Source organism: Barbus barbus (assembly GCF_936440315.1).
Source record: "Barbus barbus genome assembly, chromosome: 1".
NCBI lineage: Eukaryota > Metazoa > Chordata > Actinopteri > Cypriniformes > Cyprinidae > Barbus > Barbus barbus.
The window spans coordinates 1,805,343-1,832,857 of NC_136729.1; the positions used below are offsets into that span (position 1 = coordinate 1,805,343).

A 27,515-nucleotide genomic window follows, 5' to 3' on the forward strand; every position below is an offset into this window, starting at 1 on the left:
AACATGGGTGGCACGCCCGGTGGGGGCGCAAATTGTTTTCAAGAAAAAACAGAGACTAGGCATTATTTGGGTACTGGATGTATTTTATTGAGTTTCACTTTTCATGTAGCATATACATGGAAAAATGGAAAACACCCGCTCAGCTTGGAAGAAAACCCACTCTGCTTGGGAAAAACTTTTTTCTTTTTTTTTGCATTTTCTTGTCGGTGGGGAGAGGCGGAGCTTATTTGCCTGCCTTTTATGCAACTGTCAGTGCAGACACTTTTCAGAACGTCAGTGATTAGCAGTGGAACGGATTTTGGGAAGTTTTTGGATAAGTTCATCACACGTACGAAAAGGAGTTGTGACGACGATGCGTACAACATTAGCTATCTTCAGTTTGGCTTTATGGTGGCTGGGACAGATGCTGAACCACTGCCCCAGTGTGTCATATGTGCAGATCTGCTGGCAAATGATAGCATGAAGCCATGCAAGCTGAAGCGCCATTCAGACACGAAAGACAAACCCTTAGATTTTTTCAAATTAAAGTTATCTGGCCTAGAAGCATCCTACTACGTCTCCAAACGAGTTGCTAAAGTAGGAAAACCTCACACAATTGCTGATGCGCTAATCTTACCTGCTGCCAAATATATCTGTCAGGTCATGTTTGGAGATAATTTTGCTCAGCGGATTAGTGACATCACCCTTTCTAACGACACCATTCGCTGCCACATATCTGACACAGCAAGCAACATTTAAGAGCAATTGCTAGTTAACATCATGCAAAGCCAGTACTATGCCCTACAGCTGTCACGTTCCCTCTCGGGATACAAGGAGCGAGGAGACGTAGGAGTTCCAATAATCACATTTATTGCACAAACACTGAGACGAGGAGCTTGGGGAGAGACGAACATCACTGACGATAGACCGGACACAGGGGCTAGGAAACACAGGGCTTATAAACACAGGGAAATAAGGAACAGGTGTCGACTAATCAAAACACAGGGCTAGGGACTAATTAAACTAATGAAGACAAACGAGGACAGGAACAGGAAGGCCAAATATGGGCACGGGAGGAGGGGAAACACAAGACAAGGACTGACATTACGCCCCCCTCCGGAAGGCGTGTCCTCACGCCTAACACCATCCAATGGGGAGGGGGGGTGGGCGCTCTGGAGGCCTCCAGGGCGGTGCCCGTTCCAGGGGCCATGGCGGGTCAGGGGACTCGGGAGGCCATGGCGGGTCAGGAGACTCGGGAGGCCATGGCGGATCTGGAGACTCGGGAGGCCATGGCGGATCTGGAGACTCGGGAGGCCATGGCGGATCTGGAGACTCGGGAGGCCAGGGCGGATCTGGAGACTCGGGAGGCCAGGGCGGGTCAGGGGACTCGGGAGGCCAGGGCGGGTCAGGGGACTCGGGAAGCCACGGCCTATTTTTTTCGGGTCGTGTGGCCTTGGCCCTTGGCCCGGCCACACAGGCTGTGACCCTCTTACCCCCCCCCAAAATTTTCTTGGGGAAGCTCCCCCCTGGGAGCCACAGAGGAGCGGACTCTGTCGGGCGCTCTTGCAGCGCGGACTCTGTCGGGCGCTCTTGCAGCGCGGACTCTGTCGGGCGCTCTTGCAGCGCGGACTCTGTCGGGCGCTCTTGCAGCGCGGACTCTGTCGGGCGCTCTTGCAGCGCGGACTCTGTCGGGCGCTCTTGCAGCGCGGACTCTGTCGGGCGCTCTTGCAGCGCGGGGCTGGACAGAACCAGCGGGAACGTGCGTGGAGCCGGCACGGGAGGGCACGTGCGAGGAGCCGGCACGGGAGAGCACGTGCGAGGAGCCGGCACTGGAGGGCACGTGCGAGGAGCCGGCACTGGAGGGCACGTGCGAGGAGCCGGCACTGGAGGGCACGTGCGAGGAGCCGGCACGGGAGGGCGCTCGGGAAGCGCGGACACCTGGGGGCGCTCTTGCAGCGCGGAAACTTGGGGACGCTCTTGAAGCGCAGCCACTTGGGGACGCTCTTGACGAGCTGGGCTGGACGGAACCAGCGGGAACTCAGGAGGGCACGGGCGTGGAGCCGGCACTGGAGGGCACGTGCGTGGAGCCGGCACTGGAGGGCACGTGCGTGGAGCCGGCACTGGAGGGCACGTGCGTGGAGCCGGCACTGGGGGGCGCTCGGGAAGCGCGGACACTTGGGGGCGCTCGGGAAGCGCGGACACTTGGGGGCGCTCGGGAAGCGCGGACACTTGGGGGCGCTCGGGAAGCGCGGACACTTGGGGGCGCTCGGGAGGCGCGGGGCTGGATGGAACCAGCGGAGACGAAGGAGAGCCGGCCGGAACCAGCGGGAACTCAGGAGGGCTGGACGGAACCAGCGGGAACTCAGGAGGGCTGGACGGAACCAGCGGGAACTCAGGAGGGCTGGACGGAACCAGCGGGAACTCAGGAGGGCGCTCTTGAAGCGCGGGGTTGCGGGGGTGCTCTGGGCTGAGGACAGCAGCAGTGCTGGGAAGAGTTGGGTGGCCGGAACATTTGGCAGGGCAAGTGGAGGGTCCTGGCGAGCGGTGAGCTGGTGAGGCCGGGTTGTTCTCGGGTTGGGTTGGACGAAGATCAGTTTGACATTCTTCGACTTCGAAATCAATGCCATGTACATTGAGGACATAATTTATCAGCCCGATAAGGGAAAAACTGGACGTGGGGATATCGCAGCTGATGACATCTTTGTCCAACCCAAACCGAAAACACACACCGAGCGAGGCGTCAATCCAGCTCACCTCGTTGGAAAGCTCAAGAAACTCCTCTACATACTCTACCAACTCCCGACCATCCTGCCGCAGACACCAAAGCCTGTCTTCAGCCATAGTGTTGTTGTAGGTCCGGTCTTCTGTCACGTTCCCTCTCGGGATACAAGGAGCGAGGAGACGTAGGAGTTCCAATAATCACATTTATTGCACAAACACTGAGACGAGGAGCTTGGGGAGAGACGAACATCACTGACGATAGACCGGACACAGGGGCTAGGAAACACAGGGCTTATAAACACAGGGAAATAAGGAACAGGTGTCGACTAATCAAAACACAGGGCTAGGGACTAATTAAACTAATGAAGACAAACGAGGACAGGAACAGGAAGGCCAAATATGGGCACGGGAGGAGGGGAAACACAAGACAAGGACTGACAACAGCTTGACGAGACAATTGATGTTGCAGGGCTAGCACAGTTGCTTACCTATGTCAGATATGTAAAAAAGGTAATATTGAGGAGGACATTTTTTTCTGTCTGTCTCTTCCAGAGCACACAACCAGTGAAGCATTGTTTGAAGTTCTGGATGGATATATATGGGATGCAGGCATGTCATGGGATAAATGTGTTGGGATTTGCACGGACGGGGCCCGTTCAATGACTGGAAGGGTTAGCGGTCTTGTCACTCATGTCCAGAACGTAGCCCCTTTAGCCAAGTGGACCCACTGTATGATTCATCGCGAATTTCTCGCATCAAATAAAATGCCTGAGTGTCTTGAGACAGTTTTAAAGCATGCAGTGCAATTTGTCAATTTCCTCAGAATCAGAATGAGCTTTATTGGCCAGGTATGTTTACACATCATCATCGAACGTGATGGAGAACAGCGACGAGGGTGTTTTCAAATGTGAGTATTATAAACCAAAAACACAGTTCCTTGTGTTAAAATCGCATGTGTTGAGCTACTGTATGTAAACTGTTGATTTGTTTAAGGTGTAGACGCTAGACAGTAGCATTACAGTATATTTGTGATTTTAGCTAGTAAAAAACATACTAGCTAACAGGGGAGCTCCAGTAAGAACACGCACGTCTCCAAAGTGCATTTACATAAACTATTTCTTAAAGATGATTACTAAATGTCTATTTAATATGAGACCGGACAATGTACTAAAATAATTACAGATGACATCACATGAACACGAACAGACATCTGAGTTAGAGATGTAGTATGTGTGCTATTATGTAGAATTCACTGTTGTCAACATTGCTTCAGATGAATGTTAGTAATGTAAATAAACATATTTAGTTATTCCACGTAGATTTAAGTTATCTATTTCATGTGTCAATTAGTACTGTTGATAAATTGAGGAGCATTTGTGTTGGATAAAAAGTGAGTTAACACATCAGCAACTACCTCAACATGTAAATATACTGTAGTATTGAGCAGATAAATCACAGAGGACACTGAATCTGGTCTGGATGTTACAGGGGCAGATGAAACACACGTGTGTTTATCCGGTGAAGAGCGCCTGATGGAGGAATGCTGCCATCAAAGACTCTCAGTGAGTATACTAATCAAATGTATAAAACAGCTTTTAAATGTTAAGTTGTAGTTTATTTTAATTACTGTAATTTTAAACAGAGTTATTACAGCACTTTTCTGATTCCGATGACGACAGCTGTTTCACGATTGGCCAAATTCTCCACATATGACAACAATGACGTGTGTTTCTAAGATCTTTATTTCCAATACAGCTCGCATATCTTATTTTACTTGGAAAATATGTATAAAAAATGGACTAAAGAGATAAAAAAAAATATGGTACTACATTAGATAAAATTAAGAACAAAAAAACAAGAAAGACCTATGAAGCTTTTTTTGTTTGTTTGTTTGTTTTTTACTTTAAATTGTTGTTATTTTACCCCTGGCATGAATTGTTTCACTTTACATATTTTTATGAATGTTTATTTGTTTTTTTACTTGTTGTGAGTTATATATGCTTATACAAACCTTTGTATAATTTTTGCATTAAAAAATACTGCTCACAAATCTGTTTTTAGAACAGTGTAGGCTTATGGTCGCAATGTTATATTGAGTCACATTTAATAATAATAAAAAAAATAAAAATAAAAATAAAAAATAAAAAAACCACTGATAACAGCAAATATACCCCCACTTTATTGGTATTTAAATAGTATATGTTTACGTTGATCTTTATTCTTGAGCAGATGGCCCTTTATTAAGCACTATATAAAAAGTGTTTCTGTTGCTCATGAAAACATTTCTGAAACGTCTGTGCATTTGACAAATATTGCATGTTATTCACTTCATCTGTGATAAGAGTATCCAAACACCGCGAGAGCATCACTAACGGGAGCAGAAAGAGTCCGACTTCACTCTCCTTTTCAATTCCGCCCGACTGCTAGCATCTGCTCTCGCTGATAGCTAAAATTAATGTTAATTAAGCCCCTCGATAACGACGAGGTCTTCGTGGAGAAGCGTGGCTTTAAAACACCTGAATTTTAACTGTATCATGTTATAGGCCTACATAATAAAGCAAAATCACTGCTTTTAAACTATGCCAATTTTATCTGGCAATTCGAGCAATAAATGTTGCTTTGAGGGAGAATGATGTCTACAGCTAAATCTTTTGTGTGATCAGATTTGACTAGGGCTGTAGTACTCGGACTTGTCTCGGACTCGCCAAATGTTCTAGTTGGTCTCGACCGAGTCCAGCTATATATGCTCTTTTCTCTTTCAAAACAAACATTAATCTGGCTCGCTTGTTCGGAAAATGGGTAATGTAATTGGTTTAATTCCATCTGGGCACTGCCTTTGGTCGCCTGGTAAATGCACAGCTGCATCATATATGCCTGGGGCATAAATCATTTTTATTTTGGCCACAGACGCAATGTCGGCGAGTTGCACAATACAGTTTGGTTTTACAAAGTTCGTTGGGGTTTTCTCTCTCACTTTCCTTCGCTTTTAAATAGCTTATAAATGCCCGTGCGCTTTTTACTTTCACTTTCGTTTCCGGTCAATTGCTTATCTATAACTTACATCGACACATTTTCTGCAATAAACATGGGACTTTTATGAACAAAACAAATAAAAATACACCATTACCATGCTATAAGCCTAATATAAAATTACAAACTTACAAAATGTTTAAATGTAAAAACCCCCTGAAAATCAGCAAACGCTGTGGAACCAAATGAATAAGAAACAGAACGAATAAAGCCTGGAGGCACAGAATACATATTGATGTAATTATAAAATAAATAACTTACACAAAAATTTAAATAAGGTAAAAATAAGCAAACACTGTGGATATGGCTGGGCGATTTTTCAGATTTTATCAATTAATTTGAATTTAATGTTTTGCCACAATTATATTTTTTATATATCGAGGAATCCAGATTTTGAATAGAAATATGACCAAACGCTAGAATTAGACAATAACAGTAAAGAGAGAAGAACGATCTAACCGCATGTCGGTGCACATGATTAACCTCTCTCTTGTGATGTTCTCTATATCATTCACACAGAATGTGCTTTTGTGTTGACAAAGATGCGACGTGGGCAGTGGAATAGGAAAAAATGCAAGAAGACGGGAGTTAAACATCTTTTAATAACTAGAGCGCCGCGTTTTTAGAAAGCCGTTTCATGCACGAGACACTGCAAGAGACGCGAGCGCAACAGTCAAACGCGTCCATGTTTACACAGAAAAAACAATGGAAAAGCAGCGTAATCAAATAATAAACCCGTGAAGAACTACTACTGAATGTCTGATATTTCATGTTTGCATTCAGGGTGACAGGCTGAAAACGACCCAGGTTACGTATGTAACCCAGGTTCCCTGAAGGGAACGAGAGCTGTGTCCGAAGACGCTATGGGAACGCTAGCGTCCCGTCAGGACCTTTAGCGCGAGGAGCTGGTATGCGGAGGAGGCTGCGCCCGCCCAGCAGCCACCTGAGTTAGAGAGCGCGCATACCCATAGCGCATTCCGCTATGGGAACGCTAGCGAGACGCGGCGACAAGGAGCTCCCAGCACCGGGCCCTGAGACAAGAACCAAGGTTTCCTCCACATGTCTAAGGCACGGACAACGGTGTGACACTTTGACAGCGCGGAGCGAGTCTCCCCTCAGGGAGACCCCCCTGGTCTTGAGCCACCACTGTAGGGGCCTCATGTACAGCAGGCCAGAAGGAATCACGCTGGACGCAGCTGCCATGAGCCCAAGCAGCCTCTGGAACTGCTTGACAGTGAATGGCTGGCCCTCTCGCACTCTCTCGACTGCCGTGAGGATCGACTCGATCCGAGCAGGGGATAACCGCGCCTGCATCGTGGTCGAATCCCACACCACGCCTAGATAAGTGGTTCTCTGAGCTGGAGAAAGCACACTTTTCCCGGCGTTTAGTCTTAACCCCAAGTCTTTCACGTGGGCGAGAACGACATCTCGATGCCGAACTGCCAAGCGCTCTGATTGAGCGAGAATCAACCAATCGTCGATATAGTTTAGTATGCGGATGCCCTGCAGTCGCAACGGGACCAGAGCCGCATCCACACACTTGGTGAAAGTGCGGGGTGAGAGTGCTAGGCCGAAGGGAAGAACCCGATACTGGTACGCTTTGCCCCCCGAAAGCGAACCTCAGGAACCTCCTGTGAGCAGGAAGGATGGACACATGGAAATAGGCGTCTTTGAGGTCTATCGTGACAAACCAGTCCTCGGACCTGATTTGAGACACGATCTGATTGACCGTCAAAATCTTGAACTTCAGCGAAATGACTGAGCGGTTCAAGAGACGCAAATCCAGTATGGGCCTCAGCCCCCCATCCTTCTTTGGAACAATGAAGTACCTGCTGTAGAAGCCGGTGTGGACTTCGTGAGGTGGAACCAACTCGATGGCTTCCTTTCTCAGCAAAGTACCAACTTCCTGTTCCAAGACCAGAGCCTGCTCGGGGCGGACCGTAGTCACGCAAACCCCGTTGAACAGCGGAGGTGGCCCATCGAACTGGATGGAATAGCCAGCCTCTACCATCCGCAGGACCCAAGGAGACACATTCGGCAGCCGCTACCAAGCTGCCAAACGATCTACTAAGGGAATCAGTCTCTCGAGACTGACCTCTGGTGTTAGAGAAGCGGCCAGACCGCTGCCTCGCTGCGGCGGACCGGCAGGAGACGCGTGATCTGGCGGCCGAGGCGAGTTTCTCAGGCCCGCTGAAATCACAGGCGGAAGAACCTGAGAGAAATACTCGCTGGGACCTGCTGTGCCCTGGAACTGCAGGGTTGACAGACAAATCCCCGGAGGGCACCGAGGGGAGACGGTCACCGTGAGCCACGGTGTAAGCCGCTCCACCCCAGTAGGGGTCGCCCTCCGCGGTCCTGGGGCTCGCCCGTCAGGACCTTTAGCGCGAGGAGCTGGTATGCGGAGGAGGCTGCGCCCGCCCAGCAGCCACCTGAGTTAGAGAGCGCGCATACCCTCTGCCCACCAAAGATGTTGTAAGCAGAGCAGGAGCCTCCAAAGGCGATGCCGTAGAGGGAGACAGATAGCTCGCAAGCGTCTGTTCAAACCACGGCATCGCCACGTACCCGCGCTCATTCAGTTCCCGCGGGAACAAACGGCCGGGACGAAAGATTTCACCCACGATCTCGACACCTCGGTGAGGAGATCGGGGAAAACGGAAGGCTCCTGTGTAGAAGTAGCTCCTCAAACTGGGCGGCGAAAGAGGCGGCGAAACCTCGTCAACGCTCGTCACATCAACCTCCTCGGAGGAAGAAAGACGAAGCGTCGAGCCCTCGTCTCCGGGGGAAGAGACCGCTTCCGAACCGAGAGACGGGGCGCCAGATCTGGTGGATGCGGGAGGAGATAGGGACATGCCCGTCTCACTCTCGCCAGCCAGATCAGCCTGCGAGCCCCAAGAGTGCAGCCGCCGCTCTGCCTCGGCAAAAACGGGACCAGCACCCAGGCAGACCACGCAACGATTGTGTGTGTGTCCCCACTCGTAATCTAGCGAGGGCAGGGACTAACACATAACCTGAAACGCGATCTGAAATCGCCCACTGTCTCAGCCTTAGATTTAGGCATCTCCTTATTTTTTTGGACAGACAACACTAAATAAGACTCACAAGACAGAAATCAGACTGACAACACACAGAGCGCTTGCTGAATGACAAAAAGCTGACGCCGGCTCCGCCGCACGTGCTTATATACTTCCTACGTCACCCAGCCCGTGACGCCTCGCCATCCATTAGACTGGTTGTAGATAATATTCAGAGCGTCGGTCACGCTGATGGAGTTCTCATAGCGTCTTCGGACGCAGCTCGACGTGCCTGGAAGGGAACTACTGTTCATTGTTTTACAGAGCATTTATAGTTAATAATAGCACTCTAGGTGTTATACCTTCAGTCATTTTGAATTTGAATTACTTGAGATTTTTTTAAGCATTTTTCATGTATTATTTCTGAACATATACGATGCATAAGAAAAATTTGTACAAGATGTAGTTGTAGTTCAAGCATCTTTTCTGCAAAGATATTTAGTGTTTTTTTTAGCATTTACATCATGATGACAACTTCATGTCTGGTGCAGTTAGAATAACATTTTCTTTAACTCTCTACTGCATGGATTTTGATTGTACATGATTTGTGTTTGTGTTGTGGAGCAAGGCTGGGAAACTCCGGCCCTGGAGGGCCACTGTCCTGCAGAGTTTAGCTCCAACCCTAATTAAACACACCTGCCTGTAGCTTTCTAAGGATCCTAAAATACATTCATTAGCTGGTTCTGATGTGTTTGATTAGGGTTGGAGCTAACTCTGCAGGACAGTGGCCCTCAAGGACCAAACCTTCCCAGCCCGGATGTAGTGTGTCGGGTCATATCATATAATTCATGGAATGAGATTTTACTCCGTGTTCAAGAAGTGCTTCTTCTCTGCTGTGAAACAGAAGTGCACATTACACTTTTTGCACATCACTTTGGGTGTTCCTTTGCACCCACGAACCTTGCACCTCCCCTTTTTGTCACACATAATGGTTGTGCAATGTTGCCCTGAGGCAACCGAAATAAAAACTGAATTTCTGAACATGCAAAATAAAATAAAAATCATAAAACCTGACAAAAGTCTTCTCTACACCTTCATACACACACACACATATTTTTTTTATGTACAGTTCATGTCATTTTAAATAAGATTACTAAAGCTAATAATCTTGCCTTCTTCTCACACCATGTGCCCCTGTGACCATGTGTCAGAACAGGATGTCTGTATCCAAACACCGCGAGAGCATCACTAACCGGAGCAGAAAGAGTCCGACTTCACTCTCCTTTTCAATTCCGCCCGACTGCAAGCGTCTGCTCTCGCTGATAGCTCTGAAGTCGAACACACCTAATTTATTACACATAGTGGATGGCTCGGACCCGTACACATTAAGTGCACTCTAGTTTTTATCGTCGAGCTGTAAAAGCAAAAAGTTTCCCTGTTTTGGCGCGTGCTCAAGCTTCATATCCTTAGTTCGCAAAAAACAAGCAAACAAAAACAAAACAAAACTAAAAAAAACACAAGAGGTTCGATCAAGACTGCAACAAGGTAGGATAATGTTAATTATGTAACAGTATGAATGTCCAAAACAAAATCGAAACTAAAAAAAATAAAAATAATAATTAAGCTAAATTTGGAAAAACGAACCAAATTGTAAATACTGTAATATTTGTCCTAGTGGCCACTGTTATTGATTGATTGAATTATTCATTTATGTATGTATGGATGCATTTATTTATTTACTTAGGGGACGCGTGATTGAAGCATATGCCGATGTGCTCTGATACTTTTGTTTAACTTTGTGTTTTAGATTTTGAGATTTCATATTAATATTATTGCACAGCCTATATAAAAGTTAGGCAAAATTAATGTTAATTAAGCCCCTCGATAACGACGAGGTCTTCGTGGAGGAGCGTGGCTTTAAAACACCTGAATTTTAACTGTATCATGTTATAGGCCTACATAATAAAGCAAAATGACTGCTTTTAAACTATGCCAATTTTATCTGGCAATTCGAGCAATAAATGTTGCTTTGAGTGAGAATGATGTCTACAGCTAAATCTTTTGTGTGATCAGATTTTACTAGGGCTGTAGTACTCGGACTTGTCTCGGACTCGCCAAATGTTCTAGTTGGTCTCGACCGAGTCCAGCTATATATGCTCTTTTCTCTTTCAAAACAAACATTAATCTGGCTCGCTTGTTGGGAAAATGGGTAATGTAATTGGTTTAATTCCATCTGGGCACTGCCTTTGGTCGCCTGGTAAATGCACAGCTGCATCATATATGCCTGGGGCATAAATCATTTTTATTTTGGCCACAGACACAATGTCGGCGAGTTGCACAATAGAGTTTGGTTTTACAAAGTTCGTTGGGGTTTTCTCTCTCACTTTCCTTCGCTTTTAAATAACTTATAAATGCCCGTGCACTTTTTACTTTCACTTTCGTTTCCGGTCAATTGCTTATCTATAACTTACATCGACACATTTTCTGCAATAAACATGGGACTTTTATGAACAAAACAAATAAAAATACACCATTACCATGCTATAAGCCTAATATAAAATTACAAACTTACAAAATGTTTAAATGTAAAAACCCCCTGAAAATCAGCAAACGCTGTGGAACCAAATGAATAAGAAACAGAACGAATAAAGCCTGGAGGCACAGAATACATATTGATGTAATTATAAAATAAATAACTTACACAAACATTTAAATAAGGTAAAAATAAGCAAACACTGTGGATATGGCTGGGCGATTTTTCAGATTTTATCAATTAATTTGAATTTAATGTTTTGCCACAATTATATTTTTTATATATCGAGGAATCCAGATTTTGAATAGAAATATGACCAAACGCTAGAATTAGACAATAACAGTAAAGAGAGAAGAACGATCTAACCGCATGTCGGTGCACATGATTAACCTCTCTCTTGTGATGTTCTCTATATCATTCACACAGAATGTGCTTTTGTGTTGACAAAGATGCGACGTGGGCAGTGGAATAGGAAAAAATGCAAGAAGACGGGAGTTAAACATCTTTTAATAACTAGAGCGCCGCGTTTTTAGAAAGCCGTTTCATGCACGAGACACTGCAAGAGACGCGAGCGCAACAGTCAAACGCGTCCATGTTTACACAGAAAAAACAATGGAAAAGCAGCGTAATCAAATAATAAACCCGTGAAGAACTACTACTGAATGTCTGATATTTCATGTTTGCATTAGGGTGACAGGCTGAAAACGACTGTTCATTGTTTTACAGAGCATTTATAGTTAATAATAGCACTCTAGGTGTTATACCTTCAGTCATTTTGAATTTGAATTTAGATTTTTTTAAGCATTTTTCTTGTATTATTTCTGAACATTTACTATGCATAAGAAAAATTTGTACAAGATGTAGTTGTAGTTCATGCATCTTTTCTGCAAAGATATTTAATGTTTTTTTTAGCATTTACATCATGATGACAACTTCATGTGTGGTGCAGTTAGAATAACATTTTATTTAACTCTCTACTGAATTAATTTTGATGGTACATGATAAAAAATTATTCCGCATTATTTTTTGGTCTATTTGGGAACATTTTATTGAAAAAAAAAAAAATATTGACCACCCCTCACCCACCCCATTCCCACTGGTATAGACTTACAGAGAAAATTCTCCACTTACATATCATAAGACAATGTTCAGAGAGCAATACAAAATCACACATCTGTCAAAAAAATGTCAAGAAATCATTAAGAGAAAAGGGAAAAACACTTGAAACACATTTATATATTGCATTTGATTCAGAAGTAGGTTTGTGTTGTGGAGCAAGGCTGGGAAACTCCGGCCCTGGAGGGCCACTGTCCTGCAGAGTTTAGCTCCAACCCTAATTAAACACACCTGCCTGTAGCTTTCTAAGGATCCTAAAATACATTCATTAGCTGGTTCTGATGTGTTTGATTAGGGTTGGAGCTAACTCTGCAGGACAGTGGCCCTCAAGGACCAAACCTTCCCAGCCCGGATGTAGTGTGTCGGGTCATATCATATAATTCATGGAATGAGATTTTACTCCGTGTTCAAGAAGTGCTTCTTCTCTGCTGTGAAACAGAAGTGCACATTACACTTTTTGCACATCACTTTGGGTGTTCCTTTGCACCCACGAACCTTGCACCTCCCCTTTTTGTCACACATAATGGTTGTGCAATGTTGCCCTGAGGCAACCGAAATAAAAACTGAATTTCTGAACATGCAAAATAAAATAAAAATCATAAAACCTGACAAAAGTCTTCTCTACACCTAGATACACACACACGCATATTTTTTTATGTACAGTTCATGTTATTTTAAATAAGATTACTAAAGCTAATAATTTTGCCTTCTTCTCACACCATGTGCTCCTGTGACCATGTGTCAGAACAGGATGTCCCACCTTCAAATGGTGCTTGATAGTGACTCCCACACCTTATTGGACTGTTCTTTGATACTTTTCAAACATTTTAATTGGTTGCAATCATTTAAAAAAGCATGCACTTAACACGGGGCATAAGAAAAACTTTCCGTTGCCTGAGGGAAACACTATGAAAAAATACAATTAAATAGTTGTCAGAGAATAAGAATATGATCTCAATTTTGACAAAGGAAAAAAAAAAATGCCAAATAGAATCTTAAAATTCCATGGTACCGATATGCAATCAAAACATTTCCAAAGTGCTTAAACGTTATGATCTTTCTTCTTGTTATTGTTTATAAATGCTAAAATATAGCATGCCAGAAATTAAGAGCTAATGTTTCAAATCTAAATGGTAAAAAGCTTTTGCTCACGCAAGTGGAGCAGAGCAGTGGCCTATAGATGTGAGGTCCATTGGGATTTTTCCAGCCTGTTTCCTTGTCTTTGAAGGGTGGGAAGGGCAGTATCGATGATTGTAACAGCACTTTCAAGATTTTAAGGAGGACAAAAACACCCATCAAGTTCTGTCCTTTGTACTTTGGCAATTCAATAACAAGATAAGACAGAATTAATATTCATGAGGAGATCTTGCAGGATTCAGTTGCATTATACGATGAACACTAAAAGTGCTCGATCAAAAATATTTAAAGTGTAATTGTCATGGATACTTAATTAAGATTTAGCATGTTTTCCTCTAAAGATGGCTCAGTATCGCAGATTCTCGGACACCAGTGCTGACAGCAGTACCCCAGATCACAGCATGGACGTTTCTGCTGGTATGATCAGTGAGTATACATTTCACATTGAGTTTGAGCAACATCAGTTTTATGTTGGCAGCATAAAGCATCACATCTCCCTTAGAAAACAAACAAACAAACAAAAACAACAACGAAAAAAAAATTCTGATGGCAAAACAAATTGCTGATAACAACCTACTTGTATGCTTATGCCCCATTAGTCAGTCCAGTGTGGTGGCTACACATTTATGTTGTAATAGAGAGAGAATCATAATCTTGTTGTTGTTTGGCATAACCCTACATCATTGCCATAGAAACCAATGCAGATAGTCCAGAAAATGAAAAAGTTACTTTTTGAAGAAAGGACAACTGAAAGTTACTATTAAACAGTGTGGAAGTCAATTGTTTAGATCAGTTTCTAATTGGATACACAAATAATTGGATTTGGAGTGACAGTGTGAACAAACAGTTATGGTATATAACAGTATATAAACTAGACCCCCAATAAACACACAAAACAAACACCACAAAATAAATGAAATTAATTATTATACAGCAAAATATATGTAATAGTATTTTATGTAGAGTGCATTTAATAAATTACAAATTCAAGAAAATATTTGGAGTAATTTTGTAAAAGTTTTTTCTGCTTGTTTGGACTGAGTTTTCATTGTATTTACACAGTTTTGACCAGCAGGTGTCACCTTGTGGTGTCTTGAGCACTTAAAATAAACATGCTACGTACCATTTGTTTCATTTGATTCAAAGTTTGGACAATATTTGTTTCTCTAGAGGTTACACTATTTTTGTAGAATTTATTCTAAATCTTGATTATAGAAGTGCTAAAAAATCATGGATACACCATAGAGGAAGAAGTTGGACGAGGGGCTTTAGGAATAGCCTTTCTGGTGAAAAACGCAGACGGAGATCCTTTTGTGGTTAAACAGTTGAATTCCAGAGATGTGAGCATTTACCGAATCTTACTTAAATATTTGACCATAGAATTGACTATTTTCTTTCCAATAAGAGTGTTGCTTTTAAATGGAAGTTTTTTTCCTTCCATTTAGGGGAAGGAGCTGGATGCAGTCAGAAAAGAAGTTGAGATCCTGAAAACTCTGAACTTTGGCTATATTGTTACTTATGTGAATTCATTTGAAGGTTGTTGTTGTTTTTTTCTTCTTCTTTATAAACTAATTTTCAATTGTTCCAAATCAAAAATGTGGTAATAATGTTTCTTAAAAATGAAAGAGAACTACTAACGATAACCACAATAGAGACTAAAGAAGAATAGCACAAAACCTCAGTATAGCTGTCAGAAAATGAAGCTATTTTAATACATTATGAGTTAAATTATTCTCTGACTGGATGTTAATTTATTTAGATAAAGAAGCGGGACGCATTTATATTGTGATGGAGTACTGTGAAGGAGGTGATCTTTCAAAAGTCATGGAAACACATAAAGAAACATGTTTTTTTGAAGAAAAACAGGTAAGTTTCTTATGCAGACACACATACTGTACATTCCATTCTGTATTTTAAACAACTTTAAACAGCCCTAAAAAAAACTTTACAAAATTTTAGATTAAAAAAACATGATTTAGTATGATATACCCATAAAATGCAATACACTTGTGGGGACATTACACACACACACACACATACTCACACTCACTAACACACACAAACACACATTTCTCCATGTGTGCAGATCCTTGACTGGCTTGTTCAGATTTGTCTGGCTCTGCAGTATCTCCATGAGAGGAACATTCTTCATAGAGATATTAAACCTCAGGTATGCACTGATAAAGCTCAATAAATAATATCACAAAGTAAAATCTGTAAGACTTTTGAGATTTCTCTTGTCATTGTAGAATATCTTTCTGACTGAAGAGGGTTACATCAATGTAGGAGATTTTGGATGCTCAAAAGCATTGGAAAGGTAAAAAAAAAAAAACAGTAATGGGAACTAGTGATAGATCAAAATGCAAATTATTGACCAAAACCAAAAGTCCTGGACATTTATAGGTTTGAGTTTACTTTTTTTTTCTTTGCAGCGCTGATGAATATGCTCATTCAGTTGTGGGAGCAAAATCCTATATGAGCCCAGAAGTTTATGAGAAGAAATATAATTCCAAGAGGTAAGCTTTAGTACCACTGAGTGTATTTAAAATATTGATATATTCAGCATTATAAAATAGTTACAGTTTCCTTAAGATCGTTCCATGAAGGTCGATTATTTTAGTGGTCTAAAAATGTATCAGTTATGTGCAGTACACAGTAAAAAATTAATCATGGGTGTTGTAATTTTCATATGATAATTAAATTGTGTGTATATTTTATTAAGTAAATTGTGGTTCAGTCTTGTATTGAAAATTTTAAGATTATTAGTTAAATAATGCAGTTTTATTTAGAGACACCATTTGGCTGTGATTGTTAGTTCCCAGCATGCTCTGCATGTGGCTGCGGAGAGTGAATATTGAAATGACATGTTTTATGTGTTTTTGAGTGAAGGGAAACATCTGTTAATCTTTATTGTTCAGTTGTATTTCACATTTGAAAATGTTCCTGTTATGTTTAAGTTTTTGGCAGAAGAGTAGAGCTTATGGTTAGGTTGTGGATAACTGCATATATGTTAATACAGTTGTGCGTGTTGCTTTGATCAATGAGTCATAACTTTGTTAATGCCAGTGCAGCAACAAGATTCTTCCCATATGTGCAATTTTAGCAGCAGACAGACATTTAATTTAACAACATAACTCAAAATCAAATTCAAACTGTTTCCATCCACTCAAAATCACACAATTTTGAGACTTAAAATATAAACGCAGAAAGCAGAGTAAGACACTAAAGACACTAAAAATATTAAATTCATTGTCATAGACTAAATCATTTTTGACATTTTACATTATTTATTCAGGTAGATTCCGTTAAAGAAATCAAGCCTTTAAAACTACAAAAAAATGTAATGTGTACAATTGTTAACATCATTCATTTTTTTTAAGAATATAGCACATGACCTTTTTTTAACAGTGTACACATACGTCTTGATTTTCATTGTCATGCACTTGTTTTAGTGACATATGGTCATTGGGATGGTTGCTCCATGATCTCTGCATGCTTGATGTGTGGGTGAGTATTCATTCATTTATTTTATTTATTTATTTTTTTTCCCAAAAAGCTCCATTTTACTGTTACATTTGAAGTCTAGTGATGACGAAAAAATGCCAAAAGGGTCAAATAAAAGAGTTATCATATAACTCAAAACAGGAAATCCAAACAACAAGCACACTTAACAAAACAATGTGCTGTGCACATAGAGTACAGGACCCTGAACAGATCAAACCGATGAACTAAATGCACAGAGAATATGAAATACAGGACTAGCATGCATGATGACTGGATCAGTGTCCATGACAACAGATTGTGGCTGGAACTTAGAACAAATGAGACGTGTGACTGAAGTGACACAAACTAAGAGTCCATGAAAACGAAACTAAAGAGCATAACTGTGGCAGAATGCCACCCTCTGGGAAGGTGCAGCCTTGTGCTGTAAAATGGCTGAGGAGGTGGTTCCGGAGTTGTACAAATCACCGGTGAAGGAGGAAGCTACAGTGGAAAGAACAAGGGAGGTGAGGATGGGAGGAGTGTCCAGGGCACACCCTGGATGCAAGTCCATGGCGGAGTTGACGGAGGGAGAAGCCATGATGGAGCCTTGGCTGATGACATCTAGGTACAGATGGAGAGCTGATGGGACCGAGCGACACCGATGGTTCAGGCGACCAAGAAGTAGCCGCGGTGACAAATGTTCAAGGTGGAGCCAGAGTGCCTGAGGACTGAGGCGGAGCCGTTGTGACTGGAGACCAAGGCAGAGCCAGGGAGAGCAGAGCCAGCTGAAGCAGTAGGGTGGATAGACGGAGCACAGTGGAAGGCTCTTGAGTCCATAGCACAGGCAGGGTGATGGCTGTCAAAGGTGGAGCCAGCGGGATGAGGGAGCCTGGTGGAGCCAACGGAGGGAGGAGCCAAGGTGGAGCCGACAGGTCGACGGATCGATGGGCATCAGTTGGAGGAGGAGCCGGGGGATCCACTTACTTGGGCGAAGTTGGAGACCACAAGACCTGAGGCTCATCCATACAGCAAAGCATCATGGGAGAAGACAATGGGTTGAAGGGAACCAGCAAAGATGGGGCTGAAGGACTGGGTGAATCTGGATGAGGAGTTGAGAGAGGGAGGTCAGGCATGATTAGTGACAACAACACAGAGTGTTGTCACGACTTCCCCACGACTTTGGGGAAGTCGTGGCCTAATGGTTAGAGAGTTGGACTCGTAATCCAAAGGTTGTGGGTTCGAGTCTCGGGCCGGCAGGGATTGTAGTTGGGGGGAGTGAATGTCCAGCGCTCTCTCCACCCTCAATACCACGACTGAGGTGCCCTTGAGCAAGGCACCGAACCCCCAACTGCTCCCCGGTGCTGCAGCATAAATGCTGCCCACTGCTCCGGGTGTGTGTTCACGGTGTGTGTGTGTGTTCACTGCTGTGTGTGTGCACGATGGGTTAATTGCAGAGCACGAATTCCGAGTATGGGTCACCATACTTGGCTGAATGTCACTTCACTTCACAGTCTCAGCACAGGGTGATGACACAGGCTTTGTGCTGGGTAGGTGATGATGATGGCACAGGAGATGCAGGGAGGGGAGCATTACCTCAGTTTCCCAATCGATCAGCCAGTCTGCACTGCCCCCCTCCACCAAAACAGGAATGGATGTTGCCAGCTCACACAGTTGGTCAGACTGACTGTGGTGCTTTGGCTCCGGGGCGATGGTCAGTGCTGACCTCCTCTCAGGTTCTATATTGACTGATTTCTATTAAAGCAACTGTATTAAAGTTTTTCTGTCAAGAGGAGTGAGTGATTTCTCTCTTTGTGTGTGATGTTTTATTAACATTAAAGGATTAATTCACCCAAAAATTAAAATAGGCTAGTGTTTTATTTTTACACCTTCATTTACTCACTCAAAAGTTGTTTTAAACCTGAATGAGTTTCCTTTTTTCTGCTAAACATAAACGTTATTTTGAAGAATGTGGAAAACCAAACAGTCGCTGGTCCTCAGTGACTTCCATAGTATTTTTTTTTTCCTACTATCAAAGTGAATGTGAACCAGCAACTGTCTGGTTACCCAGATTCTTCAAATTTATTATTTTGTGTTCAGTAAAAGAAAGAAATTGATACAGGTTTGGGACAACGTGAATGAAAAAAATAATGACAAATTAAACTTTAGGGTGAACTATCCCTTTAATTACAGTCGGCAGCATGTTTAGTCTACTGTCCCTTTAAGACCTGCACGCATCTAACATAAAGGCACGCATCCATTTCTCTCAGCTGTTTACTTTCAATTTATACATAACCAACTGAGTCTATATGTAAACCTTGTGTGTTTTGACAGTATTAGCACAAAACATAACTTCAGTAATCAGGCGCTGTTTGATGGGCTTTTTGTTTAGCGCGCTTTGGGTGTATTTGATCAGAAAAAGGCGCTCTTTTGTGACTGTGAATAAGTGCAGTGTCCCATGAGAGTAACTCTACAGCTGATTAACACTGATGTGAATGTATGTGGTACGGCGGCGTCAGAACTGCAGCTGATAGACGGTTTGGTAACACTTTAGAATACTGATCCCTTGTTAATGAATAACTACACAGGAACAAGTGACTAATGCACTATTAACATTGTAGTAACTACTATTACCTAACAAGAAACTATGATTAGTGATTTAGTAAGTAATAGCGCTCAGTTGAAACTGGTAGTTCACTATTAGCTAATCAATAACTATGATTTTTTTATATATATACTGGAGAACTACTAAGAACTACTGTATACAGTTTCATAATTAATGTGAATTATGCATAATGTATAATTAATTCTAAAATGAAGATCATGGTAACCCACTAGTAATGACTCAAGAATGATCAAATTATTTTAAAGGAACTACTAACTACTTGGATCAGCATCATAACTCCCTAATATTGACTGACATAATTTAAAGCTTTTGAGATCTATGTAAGGTTTTGGATAGTAATGACTCAAGTGTTACTACATCCTTCTGAAGAAACTACTAATTATTTGCATCAGTATTCTAAAGTGAAAATCACGGTAACCCACTAGTAATGATTTAAGTGTTACCAAATCTAGCAAAATTAATTACTAAGAAAACCTTACAAAAACCTTAAAAGTTTACAATGACTTCAGTAATTACTAGGGAGTTATCACGATCTTCACTTTAGAATACCGATCCAAATAATTAGTAATTCCTTCAGAATAATTTGGTAATACTCGAGTCATTACTAGTGGGTTACAATGACTTTTACATGATGTATTCATATTAATTATGAACCTGTATACAGTAGTTCTTAGGGAGGTTTGAAAAAATAATAGTTACTGATTAGCTAATAGTGAACTACCACATTCGACTAAGCACTATTATTTGCTAATTCATTAATCAGAGTTAATTGTTAGTTACTAGTAGTTAGTAGAGTGCTAATATTGCGTTACTCATGTGTTCTTGTGTAGTTATTCATTAATGATGGAACAGTATTCTGAAGTGTTACCGATGGTTTCATCGGGTGCACACGCCTGGCCCGAAGTTACCTTCTGGTCTGTGTTTGTTTATCATTCTGGTTAGAATGGTATGAGAGGAGCACAGCTTTCACTCTCATCACTTTAACTTTAACTGCTAACGTTACAAATGTTACAAATAAAGTGATGAGTAATGAAGTTGGGCTCAGTTTGTTGTGCTGTGGGATGTGTTTCCCAAACATTTATTTATTTGTGGCGACCCGCCACGATATCAAACCGATTTTTCAAAAGTCTCCGTTGAATAAAAATTAGCACGTACTGCACATTTAAAGCTCAGTGCTGCTTTGTCTACAGCCGTTACCGGAGAAACCTCTAGTTCTCCCTCTTTAAAGCGCCTCCCGATGGCAGAGAATGAATTTGCATTCTCTATAAGTCCGTCTGGTTTAAATAATATTCTTGTTAGTTGAACTGATTTTACTTTTTCACATCACAAACTAAACTTCAGTTTTAGTTTTCCAATTTCTACATCACCTGTGAAAAAAATGCTCCCTTATCGTAAAATCTGTTCTGTAGATCCATCTGTTTTTCTGATTCAGTAAGGGTTTCTACCTTGTCTGATTGTTTATTATCCAACTGTCCATCAGGAATATGCAGAATCTATAATAATACCATTTCCCACATACTTGAGAAACATGCTCCTGTTAAAACTAGATTGGTTCCATCTACACACATTTCACCCTGGGTCACTCCTGCACTTCGAGCAATGAAAGCTATGGGACATCACTTGGAAAGACTTTATAGGAAAACTGGACTCAGTGTGCACTCTTCGGCTTTGAAAGAGCATTTGCTCAATTACCGTACAGCCCTCAATGCTGCAAGATCCTCATATGTCTCTTCTACTATTAAGAATTCCATGTGCAGACCCAAATCTCTGTTTGCTATGATCAACAAACTCACTAAACCTCCACAACATGGTATTGCTGGCTTTGAGGAGCTTGTGAATAACTCTTCTCATTAGTTTTCAGACAAATTGAAGTCAGTCACTGAATCCATTTCCAAAGACACCCATCATACAACGGACTCAAATGTTCATTTGATGTCAGCTGACTCGGCTCACTCAACATACTCTCTTCTTGCCTTTACTCTCACTACTTCTGCTGCCACGAGATCTAATTGTGAATGCAAATTCTACATCCTGCCAGATTGATCCCACACCTACTGTTTTGCTTAAGATGTGTGTTCATGAGGTTGAACCTTTCATAACACATATGATTAACTGTAGTTTAGCATCTGCCATTGTTCCAGCAGAATCAAAAATGGCTGTGGTGACCCCTATACTTAAAAAAATGGCTCTTGACCATCTAGACATGAACAATTATAGGCCAATCTCAAATTTATCATTCTTAAGTAAAATTCTTGAAAAAGTTGTGGCTTCACAATTAAGATCTTACCTAAATCCTAATGGCCTTTTTGAACCTTTTCAGTCAGGATTTTGTTCATCACATAGCACTGAAACTGCTCTTCTTTGTGTGGTTAATTCTTCTGTCCATGGATTCTGGGTTAATAAACATCTTGATTCTTCTCGATCTAAGCTCTGCATTTGACACAGTCTGCCATGAAATACTCATCTCTCGTCTTTCTGATATCGGTATCACTGGCTCAGTTCTTTCCTGGCTCATTTCCTACATTAGCGATGTATAGCACTATGTAAAGTGACCTTGAGCAATGGAAAGGCGCTATATAAATAAAACTTCTTCTTCGAGCCCAAGTCAACATTCTGGAAATAAAATGAGCTTTCATTCAACATCAAATGTCAAGTATCTTGCATTCACATTAATAACTTAATCTGCTTCAAGGGGTTATAAAACATTGATTAACTTAATAGGTTACAATAAACGCATCAAGCATATAAAAGACATAAAACACATTATGTGTGAATATATTTGCTCTAGTAGCAACAGTAATAACTGATTGTCTTTTAGAAATCCTCATCAAGTTTATGTGTTCTTATGTTGGAGATAAAGACTGGATTTTGGGAATGTCTAGAGAAGGAGGGGGCACATGTCCTGAGGTCAGGGAAGTGTCACGTGGTGTGGATGTGTGAGTCTCCCGGCTCAGAGTGAGGATGTAAATCTGTCTTTTTCTTGTTTATTCGATTACCAATTTATGCATAAATGGTCATGGGGTACCACGGACCATCTGTTGCTTGGGTTAAACGTTATCACTGTTTCTTAGATCCTTTGTGTTGCATGTCTGGAGAGTGTCCTGTAAATCACCCTTTTCCTGTGTCTTTACATGGATCTATGCAAAGTGATCATGGGTGACAATCACCCCTTTTGTGGTTTAAGTCGCTCCAGATGCAGGGAGTTATCTATCCTCCTGATTGCTTTATGTATCTCATGAGAAGATAACGCAGAGGAGGACAGGAACCGGTCGAAACACGCTGGCGTCATGTGGATAGTTAATTAATTTTACGACGACTTGATGGTTAGGAGGGTGAATCTTTGAATTATTCTGGAATGTGTCTGTTCTGCAGGTTTGTGGGCAAGTGCTAACAGAGGTCCTACACTTTATTCATTTGTTACCATGTTTTTTTGTTTTTTTTTTGCCCTCATGTGTCAAACCTGGGTCCAGATCAGGAGTATCCAAACTCAATCCTGGAGGGCCACTATCCTATAGGGTTTAGCTCCAACTTGCCTCAACACACCTGCCTGGAAGTTTCTAGTATGCCTAGTAAGACCTTGATTAGCTGGTTCAGGTGTGTCTAATTTGAGTTGGAGCTAAACTCTGCAGGACACTGGCCCTCCATGAGCAGGATTGGAAACCCCAGGTCTAGATCAGGGGTAGGCAATGTTGGTCCAGGAGCGCAGCTGTCCTGCACATTTCAGCTCCAACCCTAATCAAGCACACCTGAACAACCTAATCAGTGTCTGCAGAACTACTAAAGCTACAGGCAGGTTAGATTTTTTTTTTTTTTTAATCAGGGTTAGACCTAAAATCTGCAGGATAGCGGATTTCTGGGACCGACGTTGCCTACCCCTGGTCTATTTAAATACCATGTTTAATCTGGTATTTTTCTATGTATATATAGTCCTGTGTTTGGTCCTTTCTTTGTCAGATCGTTTCATTCTTACAGTGATTGTTCTGTGTGGCATGTTATTGTTTTGTTTTTTTCTCATTAAAAATTGCTTGCAATTATATTAAACTCTTTTCTTTTCTTTTTTCAACCCTTACTGACACTAACCAGATTCATATTTTATTTATTTATTCTTTTCTTAATAGGCAGATAACATGCAGCGTCACATAATTCATGCAGTCAGCATGAAGGGACAACTTCCTCATATCTCAGAGAGATACTCAGTAGAACTGAGAGAATTAATCAGACAAATGCTCAGCTGTGACCCTAAAGACAGGCCTTCAGCTGAAGAGATTCTAGCAAAACCATTCCTGGAAGATGCAGTGAACAGAAACAGCAGAATTCCAGAGGCACTGCTACAGAGTTTCATGAAGTCTATCAACGCCTTTGATAAGGGCTACAACAAGCACTATAAAGACTTTGAGGATTTAGTAAGTGAGTGGGGAAGAATAACAGATTCGATGGAGTCTGCACATTACAGTGCCACAGCAGGCAGTCTGTCAGGTTCAGTGATTGGAGCAGCAGGAGGAATCACTGCATTAGTTGGTATAATTTTGGCACCGTTCACTCTCGGTGCATCTCTGATTGTTACTGGTGTCGGTGTTGGAGTTGGAGTTGCAGGTGGAGTAACAGGTGCTGCATCCACCATTACTAATACTGTACAACAAAAATCATTCAGAGAGAGCCTTGAAAAAATTCAGCAAAAGTATAAATCTGTAAGCGAACCAATTCTCACGCCACTGAATACACTGAGAAAGGTACTGAAAAAAATCACAAAGTTCAGTTTTTTTTGTGATACCTCAACTTTTGACAATGTACAAATATCATGCAATTTAGACAGAAGAAATGTTTTATGTGCTGCACAACTCATGAATTTAGGTCTGTTGGCAAATGTTAGCAGAATTGCTACTCAGACTGCGAGAGTAGGACGAGTAGTAGCAGAAGCAGTCTCAGGCGTGTTAAGTGCACTACTAGTCATACTTGATGTCGCCTTCATAGTGATGGATTCTGTAGACATTCACCAGATGAGACAGGGAAGAGTTGATGATCCAGAAAGGGTCAGATCCAGTGTTCTCAAATCCATTGCAGAGATGAGGAGAACACATAATGAGCTTTGCAATGTCCAGAGGGAAATTAAAAAAACAAGAGAGGAACTAAAAGACTATATAGAATTGGCCAAGGATGAGAGGGAAATAGACAATGATTTAAATAGTTTAAAAATATAGATATGATTTCAGTCCGCGAATCAGGATACATCCTATATTGCCCTGAAACCAGATTTCACGTGTGTAGCATGAGGTTGAGTTTTTGTGATTATATCAAGCTGTCACCTTTTGTTTATAGCGCTTTTTACAGTACCAATTTTACAAAACAATGCAGGTTTACAACGATAATAGGAAAAAATATGCAATAAAGTTTGGAATAAAAAATTTTCATTGTTCAGCTTGAGTCAGTTCAGTGTTGATTCATGTCCATTGTAGAGATCTTCAGTTATTAATTGATTTAATTTAATCTATTCAGTAGCTCAGGAGAAAACAGTGATGTCATAGTCCACTCAGTTCAGTTCTCATATAAAAGTGTCAGTGCAGTCAGATCAATAATATAGTTTAATAGTAGGTGGCCACAACTAAACGAGGTGACTGTGGCAAAGAGCTCAAACTCCATTAGGTGACAGAATGGAGAGCAAACACAAAATAAAATAAAAACTATATAGCAGATACTATATATCCATTATAAACAAGTGTTTTCTATTACATAGGTGTAGATTTGTTTATGAATTAGCTTTTATGGATTACTATTTGTTTTATGAGTACTTACTGGTGTGTGTTTTATAATTGTTATTAGTGGTTTGTGGGTAATTAATACACTTTACCATGGTAATAATTTATGTATATTGCGTTATGTTCTGTTTTTATCTCATTTAGATTTTTTTTGCTCTGTTTCTGTTTGCTTTTGTATAAAAATGTATTCCATTGGTCACTCATTCGCTCTCTGGTTTGTTGCTATGGTTAATCATTGATTATCAGATTCTGTTCACCTTGTTTTTAAAGTATGTCTCTCTGTTTCAGTTCAAGGTGGCTGTTCTCATTAACATCAGTGTTGAGTCTGGATTACTGTTATCTAGGTATGTGCTGAACGAGGCTGAACGACCGCTCTGTCACATAGTTACACGCAGGGACGTGCACAGACATTTTGAGGGGCAGGGGCTCAAGAGGAAAAAAGGGCAATTCTCATAGAAATTTTATTATTTTCTAAACAAAATGCTAAATATATTAGGGTGTGCGATATTGACAAAAATATATATCAATATTTTCTGGGATTTTATCGATAACGATAATTACACAATATTTTGCTGAGTGTCTTATTGTGCTGGTATCTTAAGGACTACCGTGGACAGCTGACTCCTAAAGTTTTTGATATTCTGCATATTCTGTGGTGATCAGTTCACAGAAGTGGTAGAAATTAATCTTTTCCAATAAGTTTAAATAGATTTTATGAGCATTTTTACCTTTATAAAACCCTGCATGAGTGTGCATCAAATTTTCAGTCAAACTCTTAAATTGAATGTCAATTAGAATAAGTAATTTAAGCTGTTGCCAAGCAAATTAAATCAGTATTAACTAAATTAATATTTGCAATGCAGAGAAAACACAGAAGCTGCATTAGAAGTGGCATTTAGATGCGTTTACACACTGTTTAATGCAGGACATTAACCTGCAGTTACAAATGCATTAATACTGTTTTGATATTTTAAACATAAAACATTGAATACTGATAAAAAAACAACAAAGAAATGTGAAATTAAAACTGCCAGTAGGTGGCAGCAAGTCACTGTTAATAAGTGAGTCATTGCAACTGAAACGGATCATTTGAACAAAACAGCTGTTGCACAGAGACGCAAATTGAAATTATATGTGTTGGCGAAATAGAGCAAAAAATATTGTGTCTAAAACATAAGTGTGTTAATATTAAATTATTGTTTATTTAACTGCTTTATAAAATCAATATCACATTTGTAATCATGTTGCTTTTTGGTGGAATGATAATTGGTTTAAAAATTTATAATTTGGTTTTCAACATAATTAGGCTTAACTGTATAAGCTGTATTAGTATGGAGTTGCTTTGCTTTTTTCTGGTGTAATACATTTTTTATCTTTTATTATCTGTTGTCTGTGTTGTTACTGTTATCATTGTGTGTGATTTTGATTAAAAAACCCAAATTTCAAAAAATATTTGAATTAAATAAAACAGTCACCATGTGTATTGATGTATTACCTCATATATAATGTATGTATGTATGACCTATTGTATAAACAATAGTTTCAGAGCAATTTGTTGTAGCCACTTACCCTGTAACTATGGAATAAGGGGGAACAAGTTGGACTTTAACACAGAACAAGTGTATATTTGCACAGTAATTACAGATACAAATATTGCACTAGTTTTAATTTAATTGTTTGATGGTCAAATTAAACCTAGTTTTATTATTTTTATTATTTTTTATTTTTATTATTTTCTTTGCTATAAAAACATCACAGTATACATCCACTGAACTACAAATGTTGTATCATTTTCTCTGCGAACAGCTGGAAAGAGGTAGCTTGTTTTAAACTGACTCAATATAAAAAATTAACTCAATATAAAAAATTCACTTTTCACGTTGCAGGCCTGTTTGATGCTGGGGTACGTTGTGGTCAAAAAAATAAAAGAACGCTTCACTCAACGCAGAGCAAACAAAAAAAAATAACTTCAACTCTCCAATAAGAAGAACGTGTTTCACCTCCCGGCACTAGATGTCCGTCAAGCTCGTGATCGCTGTGATTTCCTCAGGGCCAAAGGAATTCCGAGCACTCCCGTTCTCTCAGAATTCTATTTGGAATCATCCTCCTCTGAAATTGCCACGAATACT

General features: G+C 41.0%; 1 protein-coding gene across 1 annotated transcript; it reads left to right on the top strand.

Annotated features, from left to right (window-relative positions):
* Nucleotides 1-9,792: 9,792 nt before the first annotated feature.
* LOC306864303 (uncharacterized protein) lies at nucleotides 9,793-26,872 on the top strand. The gene is made up of 10 exons (XM_079408246.1): nucleotides 9,793-10,286; nucleotides 13,869-13,953; nucleotides 14,743-14,867; nucleotides 14,973-15,063; nucleotides 15,287-15,393; nucleotides 15,614-15,697; nucleotides 15,777-15,844; nucleotides 15,960-16,043; nucleotides 16,980-17,034; nucleotides 23,752-26,872. The coding sequence occupies exons 2-10, from the start codon at nucleotides 13,869-13,871 to the stop codon at nucleotides 24,829-24,831; spliced, it is 1,779 nt and encodes a 592-aa protein (XP_079264372.1). The 5' UTR covers nucleotides 9,793-10,286; the 3' UTR covers nucleotides 24,832-26,872.
* The last annotated feature ends 643 nt before the right edge of the window (nucleotides 26,873-27,515 follow it).

Excerpts from the sequence above, each read along its gene's own strand:
- LOC306864303 (XM_079408246.1), top strand. The coding sequence starts at position 13,869 with ATGGCTCAGTATCGCAGATTCTCGGACACCAGTGCTGACAGCAGTACC. Across the intron at positions 13,954-14,742 it reads CGTTTCTGCTGGTATGATCA|AAGTGCTAAAAAATCATGGA; the intron begins GTGAGTATACAT and ends TCTTGATTATAG. Across the intron at positions 15,845-15,959 it reads TGCTCAAAAGCATTGGAAAG|CGCTGATGAATATGCTCATT; the intron begins GTAAAAAAAAAA and ends TTTTCTTTGCAG.